The following is an 18,995-nucleotide window of genomic DNA, read 5'->3' on the forward strand; positions in this document are numbered from 1 at the left end:
CATTCCAACCAGGTCACACCTATTCCAACAAGGCCACACCTTCAGATGGTGCCACTCCCTGGTCCAAGGATATACAAACCATCACAGAAACAGAAAATAGAAAACTATAATTCAGAGAGCATGTAAGGATCTTTTAAAAAATTATGCAAAAAATATACTATCCAAAATGTTTTACCAAAGATGAGAATTAAAGACAGTGTCAACATTTAGTGTGAAATACTCAGTCTAGTTTTAATCTTGATTACATTAAAGACCTAAATGTAAATATAGATGATGCTCTCCTAAAGAAAAAGTAGCCTAACTTAATCAAGAAGGCTGTTTGAAGCTAGAGAGTTTATATTTCAAGGGATAATAATGACAGGAGATACTTTCCTTTTTTATCAAATCCTAAACAACGTGGGTTAGAAGGCAGGTGAAGAAAAGAACTAAATGCATGGCCGACAAGAACTGGTTGCCCCAAAGACAAAAGTCTGCAGGTAGACCCAATTGTTGCTATGTGATTTTGCCCTCAAGTTATTTCTGATTGGTGAATAAAGATGCAGACAGCCAATAGCTGGGAAGAAGAGATAAAGGCTTTAGGCTTCTTAGGCTTGGGGGTGGGAAGAAAACCAGGAGCAGGAGAAGAAGGTGAGGAGAACAGGAAAGACTCCATGGGTTAGGAGTCAAGAAAATATGGCCTGAGGGCTGGATATGGAGTTAGGCACAGCATAACTGTAATGTTAGCAGAGATTAGAGGATTCATATAAAAATGGCTTATGTGATTCAACAAATTACCAGTACTTAAATGTCATATACCTTCAGGTAAAAAACCAATTCTTAAAGTTGTAATTCCCTTTATTGCATCACCAACTAAGATGAAAAACTAGACTTATAATTGTATGATTCATGTGTACTAATCAAAACTGTGTAATAAGGTTATTAAAACATATTTTAGAGATTTACATGTATTGCAGAATCAAAAAAAAATGCAATTACTTTATTAGTGTTTAACTCCCAAAGAAAGTTAAACTATTAAATTGTTCAAGACTAAAACAGAACATTAGATATGAGACTATCAGGAGCACCTATTTGAAGCAATTACTCAAAGGGCTTAAGAAAGACAGATCAACAGAAGCACTCTTTAATTCTCCCTTGGTTTAGTAGCTTCTTCCTGAACACTTTCTTCTCCCCTTTGTCTTCCATGGAAGTGGAGTAATTAGGTTTGTAGGACTGCCCTTCTGACTAAATGTGATCACTTTAATCCCGTACTTTGACTGTCATGGGCAAAGCCTTCACACATGTGCGTATTCAGTGTTCAAACCAAACAGCAACTACTCCACTGTAGCTTTTAAACCTTCAGTAAGAGCACACAAAGACTAAGCAGGTGGTTTTAACATTTGTCACTCTTTGAATAATTTTTTGGTTTTAGACCTAAAAATATTCTTAATTCACTTTGAAGATGTTCTTTAATTCAAGCTTTACAAACTCAGTCATTCCATTTACTTCTTAGATAAGAAAAAGTAGAATCCCATAATGATCATTGTGCTCTCTGCAACTCATGTAAATATAAAACAGATATATTTGCCTTTCTTTCAACTATATAATATTAATATCACCATGCTGAAAAAATCTATAAATATTTCTAATTATTTCTTCCTAAATATCAATAAATCTGAACATTGCTAACATGAAAATATGTAGACTTTGATTTATTGAAATGATAGAGAGAAATATTAGTCTAAACTAATTACAAAATAAGAGTCAAGAATTATAAGGTCATGGGTACATAATTCTATTAGCCCCATGATATGATGTTGACCTTTGAAAAATGACTACTATCTTTAAGAAATAACTTATGCCAGGTGGTGGTGGCTTACACCTTTAATCCCAGCACTTGGAAGGCAGAGGCAGGCAGATTTCTGAGTTCAAGGCCAGCCTGGTCTACAAAGTGAGTTTCAGGACAGCCAGAGCTATACAGAGAAACCCTGTCACAAAACACACCTATTATAGCCTGCCTGGAGCTCACAGTATAGACCTTAAAATAGTCTTTAACTCACAAGACTTGTCTATGCCTCCTAAGTGCTGGAGTAAATGATGTGAAACATCATTCTGGCTAGAATATTTCTGAGCTTCATGTATGTTAAATGTGGTGAATAAACTGACTTAGTCCTTGGCTTGGATTTTGCACTCTGTGTGAGTGACAAGAGACGTGTTTGCACTACCTCACTACATATGTCTACCACGCACCACAACATAGAGAAACCCAGAAACCCATGATGAATAGAACAAATGCCAACCTGAAGTTCTGTTGACAACACAGTAAGATAATATGGCCCTCTGAAGATAGCTTATTTGTTGTTATATACGTTAAAATCAATAAAGTTAATAAAAATGGATGGTCCTTCACAATTTTTATTTAGAAAGGTTTCAGGGAGGTTTGGGGAAATATTTATGTCTGTATTCCAAAGCCGTGATCGATGTCTACTTTTCCATATTACTTAGTGTCTTTTACAATCAGAATTGGATGCTTTAAGTATGCCTATTTTTATTTACCTTTACAGATTTATTGGCCTGCTGCAAAAGAACGAGTGGAGCTATGTAAATTAGCTGGGAAAGATGCCAATGTAAGTATGAAACTTTTAAATTACCTTTTCAAATTGCATAGCAATAGTGTAATAAATTTTTATACTCATTTTTTTATTGAGTTAATACCATTAGTAGGCCACTTTTACTACTAAATAAATATTCTCTGTAAAGATTACTATGGTAAACAAGGGGTTGTAGTGGCAACCTGTAGCCCAAAATTTGAAAATAGAGGCAGGAAAATCAGGTGCTCAAGACTAGCCTCTGCAATGTAGTGAGTTCAAGGGTAATCTTCACTATGTAAAAGCCTGTTAGAAAAATTCAGAAAGAACAAGAAAAACAAATATTAATATGGTATAAAATATCTCTACCTTACAAAAAGCAATACTTATATCCACAACAGTCCAAAAATAGAAAAACAACTTACTCTAACATATTAATTCTAAATACTGTAGTTTAAATCAGAAAATTAAATTAGAAGCAAATCAAAATATTTGAATATAAATCACCAGGAAAAAATTGCATTTCTCTGAAAGTATAATTGCTGTTTGTTTATATTTCTTTGTCATTTGTGAAAAATGTAAATTATCGCTTATCATAAATTTTCAGCTTTCATTTTCTCTCACCTGAGCTGAGGTTGGATTTGTAGCATATATGTGACTTCTTTTACTTGGTGACACACAAATGGCAAGAACAGGCTGAAGATGAAAGGTGCAGGATTCTGACTTAAGAATCACAAACAACTACAGAATTACTAATCAAATATATACACATGGCCTTACTAGAAAATTCTGAGAGTATGGTGGCCCTCACTATTACAATACCATCACCAGGGGATCTCAGAAACAAGGACTGCCACATGGTCAAGGACAGCCTGACGTACAGAATGCTCTCCTTTCTCAGAAAATAAAACCAATGAAATGGAAAATTTAGGTTTAAACTGCCATATAAACCATTGCAGGCCCTCAGTCAGGTAGACTGAACTGATTGTGTGTGTTAAGTCCTGTCTGGATGATTCTTTCAGTAGGTGCATAGTACTGCAGGCTTCCCAAATGCATTGCCAGTTTTGTCTGCAGCAGAACTGAACCCTGGTATGCCTTTCACTGTCTCCTTCCTCATCCACTTATTCCCATCAGGCCAAGTGTTTTGTGTTGGGCCCTGACTTCTTGCACTGTCTTGATGGGGATAAACATTTGTGAAAAAAAAATCTTGAACTTCACTGAAGATGACCAGAAGTCCCAATCTTGGGTCAAAATGTGAATATCTCCTGACTTCTTTTGCAGTATCCTCTAACAGTAATAATGCTGACAGTTAATCTGTGCCTTGTTTCATATATAATGATAGTGTCCGTTATGTGAAAGCATAATTAGATTAAGAAGTAAAAATGATTAAAGTACATCCCTAAACACAAGATATGTTGATGTGTTGAGAAGCATAGAGACTAAGAATCAGAATCAAGTTGGCTCACTCACTCACTCAGCTATTTATTTATTTATTTATTTATTTATTTATCCAACAAAAAGAGTAGCCAAGTTGGTGTTGCCTATAGTTACAGCTACCTAGATCTTGGCAGTAGTGGGATTAAATTTGTAGCTAGCCTGAGATGTTTAGTGAGACTCTATGTCAACATAAAGAGGGCTAGAAATCCAGTTTACTAGCAGCGCACTTGGCCAGCATGTGTGGGACCTATATTTAATCTGACAAACTGTTAAAAATAAGATAAAACTATGAAACAAAATTCCAGGGTCTGTATGTGTATTACACATAACTAAAACCAAAATGTGCCCACCAAGACAGTCAGAGTCTGACCAACATGATCAATTTCTGATACTAAGTGTCCAAATCACAACAATCCAAATAAAACAAAGTAAATGTGCAATCATACCTCATTTTATATTCCATTAGCTGTAAAAGTCATCTCTTTGAGGCATGTTTAGGTTAACAGGAATATGTTAGGAAATTCAATAGAAGACAGTTTCCGTTTTATTATACTAGAAGAGAAGAAGATCATACTTTTCTGAAATGTATTCCTCTTCATCCTATGCCGTGAATTGCTTTGCCCTGTCCAATATCTCCGTACTGAGCAGATGCGCATGTATGAAAAAACAAACAATTCCTTGTTGAACTTGTGGGGATGAAATAACTTGGTTATAACATGACAGTTTTCAAAACAATTTGTCAATCAGTGGCAATGTAGCAGAACAACTGTGAATTTTATATTTGTAAACCATCTATGTTAAATGTTTGATAAAGAATAAGGAAAGAAAGATGTTTTCAGTTTACTACAAAAAACTAATGTCAGTTTTCCCATGGGTTAGAGGAGGGATATATAATGAATGCATTGTGAGAGCTTTTTCTTTTTCCCTTCTGTATGTTCATTAAGTTACACAGTAACTTCATTACTCCTCTTGTTCAGTTAGGTCAGAGGGACAAAATTTTCTGGAAGTGCTATCCTTAAGCTCAGTATTTGTGAGCTAATAATGACATTTAACTATTAAGCACATCTACTGCTAATCTTGGATTAAAGATTTAGGGCATTTTCCTTTTTTTACAAAGGACTATAAAATTTGATATGGAATCAAGCAAACACAAAGGGTGTTTTTTTTTGTTTTTTCATTTTCAGCACATCCTTTTTAAAGTAGTGATCCATTTTAGAGTTGTTAATAATTACCAGTTTCATATCAGTTACCTTGCTAAAGACCTACTTCCAATGTTTATAGTTATAATCTCATTTAATCCCCATTCAACATCATATACCAGTCCAATAGTGAAGCTGGAAACTGAATCTGAAAATCTGAACACATCCTCTACAATGCGCTAACACTATAAAATATACATAATAAATCAAAAACTCTAGGGTTTTCAATTCATTTCTCTACTTAATATAACCATCACATTGATTCTCCTTTTAAACAGTGTTGCATGGATTTTGACCAACGGAAACAGAGACATCTGTGATTTCATTAACTTCTTTTCTTCTCTACATTACCCTCTCTTTTGCTCCTTTCTAGTAATTTTTACCAACTTCCAAAGAGATGTTTAGGATTAACAAGTATTTGGAAAGACTACTCATTTACACAAAGGTACTATATAACTGAAAAATAGTGAATTATTTACCATAACGCAAGTTAACTAATTGGGATGGGGAGGGAATGGGAGGTAGAGAGGGTGGGAACATTACACTCTCTTGAACACCCATCCAGTTTAATTCAAAGAAGGGAAGGATGGTAGGAAAGGAGCGGATAGTGGCTTGTTTTTATCTTGAACAAGGATGTTTAAAAGAAAGATACTAATGAAAGGCTTTAGTCTTATCTATAAAGCTTGAATTAAACTGCTTAATGCAGGCAAAAGAAAGCAAAATGAGGTTAGCCTAAACTATTTGTCAGTTTAGCCACAAAGGTGCCAGCCTTGACAGTGAGAGATTACACAGAGAAAAGACATCGTTCTGCTATAAAATTCTACAATTATATACTCTTAGATATTTACTTTTTAGGAAAGTCTAAAGCTGAGTTTATTGTCAAAGCTCAGTAAGTTGTACGTAAGAAAATAAGAAGCGCCTTGCAGATATACCCCCTCCCCTGTAATCACTAGCAGGGACAGTTAGTGCAGTGTGTATTCTTGTACTTTATTTATTTACTAAATTTCAGGAAGAAATCCCTGCATACATAGTCTCTTCCAACCGAGTGCCATAAGCCTTTCCCATGCCATAAATGTTTATGAGGCCATTTTCAAAAGTGGCTCTGCATTCCTTTATGCATCATTTCATCAAGGTTCTATTGTTCAAATCTTGGTACATATCCAGTATTTCCTGCTGGAAATGATCCTGGATGTGAAAATCCTGGCAAATAAATATTGAGTACTACTGAGTACTCTTACAAGTTAAGGACTTAAAACTTCCTGTGTCCATGTAGTGAAATTGATTTCTGATAAGCAGATGATACCCTCTATATACAAGTCTGTGTTTAGAATACATACTTTTCCATGCCCAGGCTATTAGTGGATACAGCATATAGTCATATCAGTTGTGTATGCATGGAAGCATAAAAGAAATATATATAACTTTTGCTAACAAAAGGGAAAAATTGTTGTATTTTAGCTTGAAGTACAAGTACTCAGTAATTTTTATAATTGTAAGAGTGATTCTTTTAATGATTAATTATTGCAGTTCCCTGTATCTTGGCATTTGCTATTTTTAATGATTATTTACAAATTTATATAATATAGACATATTTGTGTGTTTATGTTATTGACAGGAGCCTATGTGACATATGTTTGAAAGAATTACAAAGATTATTTTTACACTGTCTCACTCCTAAAAAAGTATCCACCAATTTTCTTGATGTTTAAATTTTAAATATTCAAATAGGAATATCTATCATTTTCTTTCCTTTAAAATGTTTTCCTTTTCTTTTTTACTGTAATAGATTCTTTTCTTCATACATATTTGTATTGATAGATTTTTTAAAACAAAATATATATTTATATCTTAATATAGTTATTTTGTAGGATATATATTATATATTGTATATTGTATATTATATATTATATGTTATATATTTATTATATATTCATGTTATATATTATATATTCATGTTCTAAGGCCTCAGCAGTTTTCTTCATAGAGGGTTGAATCTAAGAAATGCATCTGGGGAAGGATCACAAGAGTGTAGACCAACAGCAGGTGTGATAACCCATGTTTTTAATCTCCACACATAGGAGTTTCAGGTAGGAGAGTCTGTAATTCAAGGTCAAACTCAGCTACAAGGCAAGTTCAAGGCCAGCTTGAGATACAGAAAACCTCAATCTCAAATTTAAAAGAAGAAAATCACATGTCACAATATTATGCTAAATACATTCAAGGACAAAAACAGACCTTAAGGCCCTGGGGACTTAGTACTCAGTGACACAACATTTATATATCATGGTCAAGGCCCTCCTAGCTTTGGGTTCAATTTCCAGTATAGCAAAAACAAAGCTAAAGAGATTGAGGACTTCCAGATCAGTGAGTGTCTTCCCATGGTTAATACAAAGGACTCAATTAGATTTTGTGAGTTGTCCATGTTACATGTTAAGCTATATTTGCTTAATTTGGACTTAAAGATTGGAAGTTCCTCTGGTGTGTTATTGTATGCTTATCTTCTTAAATAGAAAACATTTTTTTTAAAATTCTCATTAGCAGAGTTTAATGCAAATATTAATTTAACTATATCTTTCTAATTTTGATGTATATGGATACATATATGATGCAAAAATTTAAAAGTTATAGTACTACTTGAGACAATTACAAAGTTCTTATTGGATTGGTGAGTTTGAGCAATGGTTAGAAGTGATTCCTGCCAAGTCTGAGGGAGGACTAAATTCAATCACCAAAATGCACATGATGAGAGGAAAGAACATATTCTCACAATCTGACTTCTGACCAAAGCACATGCACTGTGGTTCTAGGAATGGCCATGTTCACCTCAGCACTCACACAAATACATTATATATAGACAGATATCGTAAAAGGGTACAGTAAATAATTAATGATAGTAATCATAATAGTTGATGCTTATTTATTGTTCATATCCCAACACACACACACACACACACACACACACACACACACACACACACACACTTTCAATAGGAGCAGTTTGGTTAGAGTGAAAAGGGAATTAGATGAGAAGAATAAAGAAAACGAGAGAAACCTAATGCTTATCCAAACTGTACCTTTTACACGCAATTGCCATTGTGAGCCATGGCTGACAAGCCAGCCAGTTCAGGAAAAGTTTAAGAGGCTGCTTCTCAAAGTTATTGTTCTTCATGCCTCAGAGAATTACCCACTATCAGTAGCATAGCAAGTCACTGAGTGAGTTAAACCAAGTTAATTATTGATCATATCATTTAAACCAAACTTTGAAGCTTTGAGATTAAAAAAAGAAAGTATTATATAATGGCTGACAGTTAAAAATGTGAAGACATGAATTAAAGGGTCATTTTAAAGTACCTTGAATAGGTGTTGTTTGAATGTCTGCTCTGGGAAAAATTTAAAGTCATAGATCTTATCATTTTAAAATCTAATCACAGCTTCCCTTCCCTATGGCAACCAATACTGTCCCTTAGGGAACCACCCTCTGTCAACACCCCCCACAATCCTTCCACAAAGCAAGGATGACATTTTTGTGACCTATAGCAGGTAACTTAAGACTCAGACATGCTATATTCTATTTCATGTCAGCCCAGCAGGAAAGTCAATTATAAAATTAAAATGACTCCTAGAAATGTTAACGATGGGGAATAGCTTAGATATAATTCTGGGTATTTTGCTTTGTAATTATTAAAATGTCACATACATGTTTAAAATTTTATGCTGACCCCTATTTGCCATTTTACACATGCTGCCTTGAATAGACCCATATCATTCAAATTTTATAATTTATACCTAGAAAGGGAATTGTCTTATTTGTTTATGCAAGTATTTCTTTAAGATCCTTCAAACTTGCCATCTGAATTATATGTGTTAAAATGTAGCATTTGATAAAACGATTAAATGACTGCCAGTGAGTGAACAACACCTCATTCTAGCTGTACAACTTCTATCTCTGCCTCTGTACCATTGTTGGTGCAGAAGAAAAGTTAAGAGTAACTCGACAAATATGCAGAAATGAAGTCTGGGGTATGTGAAAACCTCCCTTCTTAGTCAAGATGTCACCGCTAAAATATATTTGGTAATTAAAATGTTTATGTTTTTGTATTGGTTTTTATCCTGTTACTTTGCGTCCATCATTCATAACCACTAATGAGTACATTTTCCTATGAATCTATCCTCCCAAGTTAGCCATCCCAGCACTGACATGCCAGCATAAACTATCAGTGTTCTGTTTTTAAATGATTCTCTTAATTGTTTAAATATTTTTCATATTTTAAAATGTATTTTGAATCAATTGTTTATTTATATATGTACTTAAGATCCCAGGATCACCCCCAACACACATAGATGCTCCCCCCATTCCCAACCTGCAGCCCCCTGTCATTCCCAACCCTCTTTCCAGCACATCAAATCAACGCAGGGCTAGACACACCCTTTTCCACTAAGGTCAGACAAAGCGGCCCAGCTAGGGGAATGGAATCCACAGACAGGTAACAGATTCACATATTGCCACCACTGCAGTTGTTGGGGATGCTCATGAAGACCAAGCCGCACTTCTACTGCACATGTTCAGGAGGCTTATACTCACTCTTCAGATGGTGGTTTAGTCCCTGGGAGCCTCCAGAGGTTCTGACTAGTTGACTCTTTCGGTTTTTGTGTGGAGTACCTGTCCTCTTCAGTTCTCTCAGTCCTTCCCCCCAACTCTTTTCTAATGTATACTACATGAGTACAGTTGCCTAAGGCAGCCAGCAGAGGATATCAGAATGCATGGAGCTCCAGTTACAAGGGGTTAGATTTCTGTGGTAGTATAGAGGCAAAACCAGCTGTTAATCTAACCTTCAACAGAAGGGACTGTGATTAGTAATACACAAAACTAAAGGACATCTCTCTCCAGCAGAAACTGAGGGATCTGCCAGAAATAAAAGCTGGTTGCAAGTCTTATGTAGGGATGGGTAAGGGGCTTATGAATGAAGAAATTGTTGGAGCCTTAAGGGGCTATGTGTCTTTCCTGCAGCATCTACTTTCTGAAATTATTTGCCTCAAACAAGACAGACTATCCTCCTTGGGATGCAGGATAACAGTGGAGCAAGGTCAATGTCATCTGTTAACTAATATGAATCCTGAATCACACTGCCTGATTCATACTGCCTCATGATGGGACACTCTATGTTGTGTGAGACACTGGATATGGATTCCGGGAACATCTTCTTTATTTAGGATCTCCCACTGCCCTAGAGTAACCATGATATACTGGGAGGAGCTGATTGCTGGGCAGGCACGGAGAAACTGAACTTCACCTCAAATTTCTCACTTTTTAATTGAACACTTGCTGGCCTTGTAAACAAGAAAAATATCTAGAGTGGCAGCGTACATACAAGTTTCTTTAGGTCTGTGGGGTCATGAAGTGTTTCCTTTTGGGCATGATATCATATATCTCTAATCCCAGTACATCAGAGGCTAAGGTTGGAGAGCTGTTCTGAATTTAAGGACAGCTGTATTGAATTCCTGGCTGGCCTTGGCTTACACTGAGGAATTATCTCTCATAATTTACAAAAAGAAATTGCTTCCACCATTGTGTAGAGATAAATATTCACTTGTAGTAGGTAAACTTAATATAATCTATAATGAAGTGAATGGATATTCTAAAAAAATCACAGAATTGCTGCTTACTAGTAATTGTAGTAAATTTATACAAAATAATTATAAAGATAGTGGTAGGTAAAGAAAATTTTAGATTTAACCACATGTAAAATAAGAATGTGAGTTTTCAATATTTAGCTGACATAAAAATGTTCATGTGAACAGTGGAAGAGCGATCTGTAGGAAATCATCTGATTTGAAAGACTTCCTGATATCTAAAAATGAAGGGGACGCTAAGATAGAGAAGCAGATGCACAATGTATGTGTTGGTCCAGTGTTTTGTTTGGTGGAGCTTGGACAGCAGGTGTTATAGACCGTAGGGCCTTCAGGCTCTGCATTATGTGTTCGTATTAGAGTAAGAGAGACACTGTGCTCTGTTGTAACTTGTGTGGTTCCCAGACTGTACATATCCAGGTACACTGAGCCTCATTTAATACAACTCTAGAGTCTTGTGTCCTAACATATTAATTAGCTACACAAGTGTAACTTCAAGAAGTTTTCAAATCACCCCTTTAACCACTGTGTCTTTTCGTGCTTTTTAAGTCAAGTGTTCAAAGTTTTTTTTTTAAATAAATCTAATGTTTTTTTTCTTATTCCAGATAATTGATTTATCCTCAAAACAAGGACTATGAATGATTATCTTTTTGCCATATAATAATGCGTTTCATTTTTGTACCCTATAGACAGAATGTGCAAATTTCATCCGTGTGCTTCAACCCTATAATAAGACTCACGTTTACGTGTGTGGAACTGGAGCGTTTCATCCGCTGTGTGGGTACATTGATCTCGGAGCCAACAAGGAGGTAAGGAAACAATAGAAATATAATTTACTAAATTATATTTTATTATATTATTATTAAATTATATAAATTTTCTAAATTTATAATTTAGAAAATATAATTTACTGCACTATCTTATCACATAATGCCTATTCCACAAAATATAGACAATTGAATATAGAGAAAACATACCTTAAGTTCTGATTCATGTTTCTAAATATTTTATAGACTATCCATTAATACAGTATATTTATGTGTTTTGATTAAAACTTGTTTTAATGAAAGAAAATTTAAAATTTAAAATATGTTTTTTTACTCTACCTGCATTCCCTTTTAGTGATATGTGTAAACAGACATATAAATTTACATATATATTTATAAGTTATGATGCTCTAAAATGCATTATGTGTATATGATCTTATAAAGTAATGAAATATTATAAAATTTTCATTTTGTCCTTTAACATTGACCTCATATATTTGTTAATAATGATGAATAGTAAGTAAAAAGAACTTGAATAGTTTCTTGACTCTATGTAGACACTCATATTGAAATCATTATGTTTTCTGGGTTAAATTAATGAGGATGTATTAGTTAAGACTAATTTATTACAGATATCAATGAGCATTTCTAATAAATGAGAAACATTCAGATTTCAGAATTTTAACTAAAATGAATTTCTTAAGTTCTCTGTGTCCTAGACTGTCATGTGCATTGCATGCATTCCTCCCCCTCCCCCCACCCCCTTTCTCCACCCCTCGCTTTGGAACATTACAAACACTGAAATTAGTTAGTAAAAATGATTTTTGGTGGTCTATTATAAACAGACCAACTATGAAATGAAGCAGGGCAGTATGAATCCCCAGCCAGGATGACCAGCTGAGCTTTAGACATGTGCTGTATCTTTCTTTTGTAGAGGATATCCTCAAGTTTATGCATGTATTTCTTATGTATAAGCATAGACATTTGCAGTCTGTGTGCTTGAGAGTAAAGTCTGGGCTTATAAAAACAAAAGTTTCTTCATGCCAATTAAGCTAATTCATGCAGAGATCAAACCTACAACTGAGACCATAGAAGAAATTTTCCGTTTTAACCAACTCTTCTAACCAGCCTCGACTCAACTGCTTGAAAATAAAGCAACCCTGATAGTTAAATTCTGAAACACTGGGAGATTTGGCAACGGAATCCATCATTCTCTCTTGCTGGTGTAATGTTCTCCCACTTAGCTTTGATGAAGGGCAATATATAACAGTAGCTCACAGCACAGGTTATAATTACAGGGGCACCCCACGGCTTATGTGTGTATTTAGGCCTGAGGCGAAAGGCCAAACTCACAACCTGCCCAGGGAAGCAACGTTCTCTAACTCTTAAAGTCAAGCTTGCTAAATGGGAATTTAGATGTAGCTAATTACTTAGCTTGGGAGTTGTCAGGAAGGCCCAGGCAGTCCAATTTACACGTTTTTATAATAAGAGAATTATGAGAGCAAAGGTCTATTGAGACTCGGCACTTTCAGCTGGTCTGGAGAGCAGGCAGCCGGCTTCATCATGCCTGGTTCACTGATTTTATGTATCATTAATTCCAAAAAATTTTCTTTTCAGAAGTTTAGGAACCATTTCCACTTCAAATAGATAAGCTACTTGGATGGAGTAATTGAATAAATAAGCTCAAGAGAATGGGAAGAGGGAATGCAGAGTGTATGCAGAGGGCTGGGGGAAGCCACCCTTGGGAAGGTGCGAGGAAGAGCAGTGACAGGAAGAAGGAGGGTGATCTAAGGTGAACCACAGGGACTTGGAAGGTGATGCTTGTTGTGTGTAGTTTTAAAATCACGCTTTTCCAAGGACCATGGCCGCTACCTTGCTCACTTTTGTTTCACCCAGCTTAGCTGGGTCAGCGTCGCCAGCACAGACCAGGATTCTCTTTCTTACTCACTTTTCTTGGCTCTAGGATTGGCTGCAACCCCCAACCAGCCCCAGCCAGGTCTCTCTCTCTCTCTACCTACCTTTGTTCTGGGAGCGGTTGCATTACCAGCAATCTGAGGCTCTAGAATCCATGGATAAAGGACACACGGACAGTCTTATTATTTTAGAACTTGCCAGCTAGGCACAATTTCTGGGCGCAGAATCTCCTGCCTGGAAAGGCATGCCGTCCTCAATTATTATCTCCTTTTTTTTCTCCAGCCCTAAACTTAGTGGCTTGTATCGGCTAGCCCCCACCAAGATCCTTGACCCCGGCTTGTATTGGAGGCTGCAGGCTCTAGCTGCCCCGAAACCTTATCTGACTGCTGCTTACTTCTCCTCCAAAGCACGGCCAAAAAGCCTTTCTCTCTTTCCTCGCATCTGTCTTTTCCATCTGTGACGTGGAAGACCCATCTGTCCCTTCTAGCCCGGCAATTGGCTCCCAGCTTTCTCTATTGACATATCAAGAACCAATTATGGAACTATAGCTTAGCTACAGAACCTCCTCTTACTGATGCTACTTACTGTGATAAGACCAGTAACAGGCCTGTAGAGAAAGTAGCATATTAATAATAGCACATTCTACATTTGAACATACTGTTTCAAATATATCTCAATGTGAAGCAATAGCGCCTGTCAACAGCTTCAGTAACAGGTTTAAGAGTCAAGTTTGACTATTTACCAGTTCCAAGACTTTGTGCACATAGCATAAACTTTCTAAGCTTTTGTTTGTTCAGTAATGTGTGATGATAACAAGAATGAGTGCGTATAGAGTTATTTTAAGTATCAAGTAACCACAGTGATTGACAACATGATCACCACGCATTTGAACTCACAGAGACTGAGGCAGCACACCCAAGGGCCTTCATGACTCTATACCAGTTGGGGCACTAGAGCTGAAAGGGGAAATGGACACATGCTCCATCCTTCCAGAAGTTATCGCCAATTAAATAACCACTTGCAAGTGAAAATTTATTTTTCTCCAAGGCACTCTCACTGGAAAAACAAACTACTCTTAAGGGTAGGCTGCATGCCTAGCAGTAGCTGGTCAACAGAAAATAAACTCAAAGGCGTCTTTGGGGATTCCTTGTCTCATGTGTACCTCGCATACTCCTTTTACCCTATATGAACTTTGCATATATTATGGCTTCTAGTTGAGTTTTTATGGGATTTCTGAATGTTCATGAGTCTGTCTCTGTTTCTTCTCCCTAGTCTTGAACTCCTTTCCTTCCGTCTGTTTTTCCCAACTCGAAAGTGTTAGTTTTTATTTTATCTTGTTTTGTTATTTTAATATTTTATTTATTTTAATTTATTTTATTAGTCTTCCGAAGCCTGTTTGCTTTCTAATGAGAGACATAGAGGGGATGGATCCTGAGAGAGTAGTAGGGAGGAACTAGGAGTTGAGAAGAGAAACCCATAATCAGGATTTATTAGGTAAGAAAAAAAATCTCTGTTTTCTAAAAAAAAAAAAAAGGGGGGGGGCGATTTATTATGTTTTGGAATATTGTAGTATTTACTCATTAAGGTTAAGAACATAGAAAGGTAATGTGATATACACACGTACACACTCATGCACACACACACACACATTTTATGCAATTTATAAAATAATGTTATAACGTATCGATATACCTTATATAATATATAGTACATAAACGTACATTGATGTCTCTAACACTGAGCACATTGTAATGATTATTTACTAGGGGGTTTGCCGAGCATGTTGGTACACACCTAGGATCTCAATATTTGGGAGATGGGAGGGGGAGGATCAGGAGGTATCAGAGACAATCCTGACTACATAAGCAGTTCAAGTCACTCTGGGCTATAAAAAACTGAGCCTCACTTCAAAGCAAGCAACCAAACCAGCAAGGAAGGGAGGGAGGGAGGGAAAAGAAAAGGGAAAAAGAACTGAAAGCAGAGGTTGCCCCTATAGGGAGGGCTTAAAGAGCTCAACATTAAATGGGGTGTGTTTCACAGTGCTTTACATGGTAATTAAAAGTATCTATGGAATGTGTCATTAAACTTTTTAAATACATTTTAATATGTATTTGTGTGTTGAGTGAATGTGTGTGTGTGTGTGTGTGTGTGTGTATGTTTGCGTGTGAGAGTGTGTAAATGTGTGTGTGTGAGTACGTGTATATGTGTATTGTCACATATGTACTGTGGAGCATATGTAGAGATCAAAGATCAATGTCGGGGAGAGGCTTCGCCCTTCCACAGCGTGAGGCCTGAGGATAGGACTCTCTCAGGATTTTAATATTTACTGAGCCATATTTACCTACATAGTCACCTTCCAACTTCTAACAATATTTCTATATATGCAGTCCAATGACATATATTTTATGTGATTGGTTAAACTAAATGGATTATGTGAAGTATACCTTACACAATGGAAGTTTAGAAACTTAAAAGTCTGTGCTCTTCTGATTGTCTCAGCAAATGTGCTGAATCATCAGTTCATTTCATTTTCTTTCCTTGGAGCTGATTCACGAAGACTTGCTTTCTTGCTGTGTCCTCCAAGAGATTACAGGAAAGCTATTCTCTTCAATACCAACAAATACAACAATGAGTGCGTCTCTTTGAAATGTAATAGTATTTTATTTAAAAACAAAATTCTGAGTAATTCTCAGTTTATTTAGTACGATGCCTTTCTCCTAGGTTTTTTATATATCTCCACCAGATCCACTTCTTTCTGTCTCTCATTAGAAACAAACAGGCTTCTAAAGGATAATAATGAAATAAATTATCTCTATCCATCTGTCTGTCTGTCTTATGTGTGTCTGTCTGCCTGTCTGTTTTTCTGTCTGTATGTATGAATAACTGATCTGGAGCAGAATTTAGTTTCCCTTTCCAGTATCTCATTTGATGCCTTAGAGTCAACAGGTCTGTTTGGCCAGTGGAAAATAATGGGCTTTTAGTGACAGGTAAATATCCACAACAACCATTATCTACAGCCCTGCTCCCAGTCATTCCCCAGTCACAGTTTGGAAACACAGTGCATTCTTTCTGGGACTGTTTTCTATGTCTAGGATCCACTATCATTTTTCCTTAGGCAATTTCAAATAAATAAAAGTTCTTGTGTCTCAGCATGCCACATGACGACATTGAGACTATATCTCCCAGTATATTTTTAAATCCATGAGTGTGAAACTATGAGGCTGTTTTAGTTTCTATCCATAGCTGTGTGACACTGAGCAAAGTACCTGACACTTTTGCCTTTACAGTTCTGAGTGCAAAGCAGGATGCTTTGTTGAGCAGACTTTCTTGTGTTTAGCCTTAACTGTTCTGGAACCTGCCCTGAAGACCAGGCTGGGCTGGAACTCAGAACTCTGTTACGTTTGCCTTTACCTCCCGAGAGCTGGGATTAAAAGCATGTACCACTACTATCTGTCCTAAACTGTAGTTCTATGGCAGGTTTGGGGTGAAAATTCTGTAAATAATCTAATCAAGTGACTAAATGTTCATTAACTCCTTTTGAACTACTAGGTGCCATTATTTGCATTAAAGCATGGCTGTTTTAATTTATGGAATACCAATTCCTAACCAGTCTCATTTAAATTACTGTCACTGTTCTTCACTGGACTACAGTTCCTTTCAGGCTTGTTCAAAATGAAGGGGAGGGGGATTGCAAATGACAATTTAATTCAGAAAATAACCTGGTGTCCTTTGTCCCCTTTGGTTCCCAGCTTGCTTTCTGTGTAATGGTAATGGGTGGTTCTTTCTTGATGTAAGAGCTGATCTGCTATAACAGATCTGCTGTCCAAAATGCCTGCAGTGTGCATTTTTCTCCTTGCTGCATAGGCTGAGTCATCCTCTCGCTGCTGGAAGCTGGTGTTGTCATTGTTATGAGACTCTAGGGATCATGGGGCTGTGCTCATTATGCATGCATATTTTTCTTGGAAAGTTCTCCAGAAGACGACCTTCTCCAGAATATCCAAAGTTTGCCAGTGGCATTCTGTCTGTGGCCACTATTATAAAAATAGATTCTACTGCCAAAATAACTATGTTTCTTTCACACACAGTGTTTTCATAATAGTGAAAATACTACAACAGGATATTTTTTCCCCTACATGAGTCAACATCTATGAAAATGCACTGCCTTTTTAAGGACACTTTTATACCATTTAGCATTTTTTAAAAGTCACCAGTCTTAAACAGTGTGGTATACTTGAAAAGGCTTAGTTACATAAATAATAATCGTGCTGAAAGGGCAAATAGTACATAGCAAATTCCCTTTTTTCTTTTCTTTTCTTTTCTTTTCTTTTCTTTTCTTTTTTTTTTTTTATTGGACAGGGTAGTTTTGTTTTGTTTCTAGGACAGGGTATAACTAAATTCTCTATGTAGCAAAATTCAGACCTCCTGAATTTTCTGCCTCTTCTTCTCAGGCTGCAGTCCCAGAAGTATGCACCACCATACCAAAAAGCAGATGTATTTATTTATTTATTTATTTATTTATTTATTTATTTATTTATTAAATTACCTATTTCTTTCCCAAGACAGGGTTAATCTGTGTAACCCTGACTGACTTGTAAAGCAGGCTGCTGTCATACTCAGAGATCTGACTGCCTTTGCCTCCCTACTGCTGAGATTCTAGGAATGCTCCATCACCACAGGACTGAAAGTTTATTTTTTATAGTTAATTGGAGACTGTGAAATGACTAATCAGGTAAAATATACTGGTACACAAGTGTCAGGAACAATATTTAGATACACAGGACCTCTATAAAGCCAGGCACAGAAGCACCATAATTTCAGTACTTCCTGTTGTGAGATAGGAAGTAGAGACAAAGTATCCTCAGGTGCTCACAGCCCAGACTCTGTCTCAAACAGGGGACAAGGTGAGGGCCTGTATCTGCAGTCATCCTCTGGCCTCTACACATAGAGATATACAGTCGCACAGTCAAACACACACACACACACACACACACACACACACACACACGAGAGAGAGAGGTTCAAATAGTGAGAAAAAAATTTGGGTTTATTAGCCTAGATAATTAAACTTATGCCGGGAGTAAGACTCAGTTGGTAACGTGTAAGCTGTGAAAGTCTGAAGATCTAGGCTCAAGCCCCACAACCTGTATGATGCACAATGTTGCACATGTCTGTAATCCCAGCATGGACAAGATGGAGATATGGTCCCTGAGCTTGCTGGTCAGCCACTATAGCTGAATTAGTGAGCTTCATGTAATACCTGGAGACCCTTTCTCAAGAAGGAGGTGGAACACAATTAAGGAAGACATCTGTCCTCCATATTTATGAGCACACATGTATGTAGGCATCTTAATGAATGTGTTCACACACATGTTAAAAGATATACACATACACATTGAACACAAGAAAAACAATCTTTGAAAATACTGTTTCCTTCCTTCCTTCCTTCCTTCCTTCCTTCCTTCCTTCCTTCCTTCCTTCCTTCCTTC

At 36.5% G+C, this 18,995-nt stretch overlaps 1 protein-coding gene across 1 annotated transcript in view; it reads left to right on the top strand.

The window, feature by feature from the left end:
* Window positions 1-18,995, top strand: part of Sema3d (semaphorin 3D) — a 186,624-nt gene that overhangs the window by 98,191 nt on the left and 69,438 nt on the right. The window contains exons 4-5 of the mRNA XM_021162841.1: window positions 2,541-2,603; window positions 11,518-11,637. Of these exons, the coding sequence (XP_021018500.1) occupies window positions 2,541-2,603; window positions 11,518-11,637 (183 nt within the window). The remainder of the gene's footprint in view (window positions 1-2,540; window positions 2,604-11,517; window positions 11,638-18,995) is intronic.

This window comes from Mus caroli, chromosome 5, assembly GCF_900094665.2.
Source record: "Mus caroli chromosome 5, CAROLI_EIJ_v1.1, whole genome shotgun sequence".
In the NCBI taxonomy this organism is placed as follows: domain Eukaryota; kingdom Metazoa; phylum Chordata; class Mammalia; order Rodentia; family Muridae; genus Mus; species Mus caroli.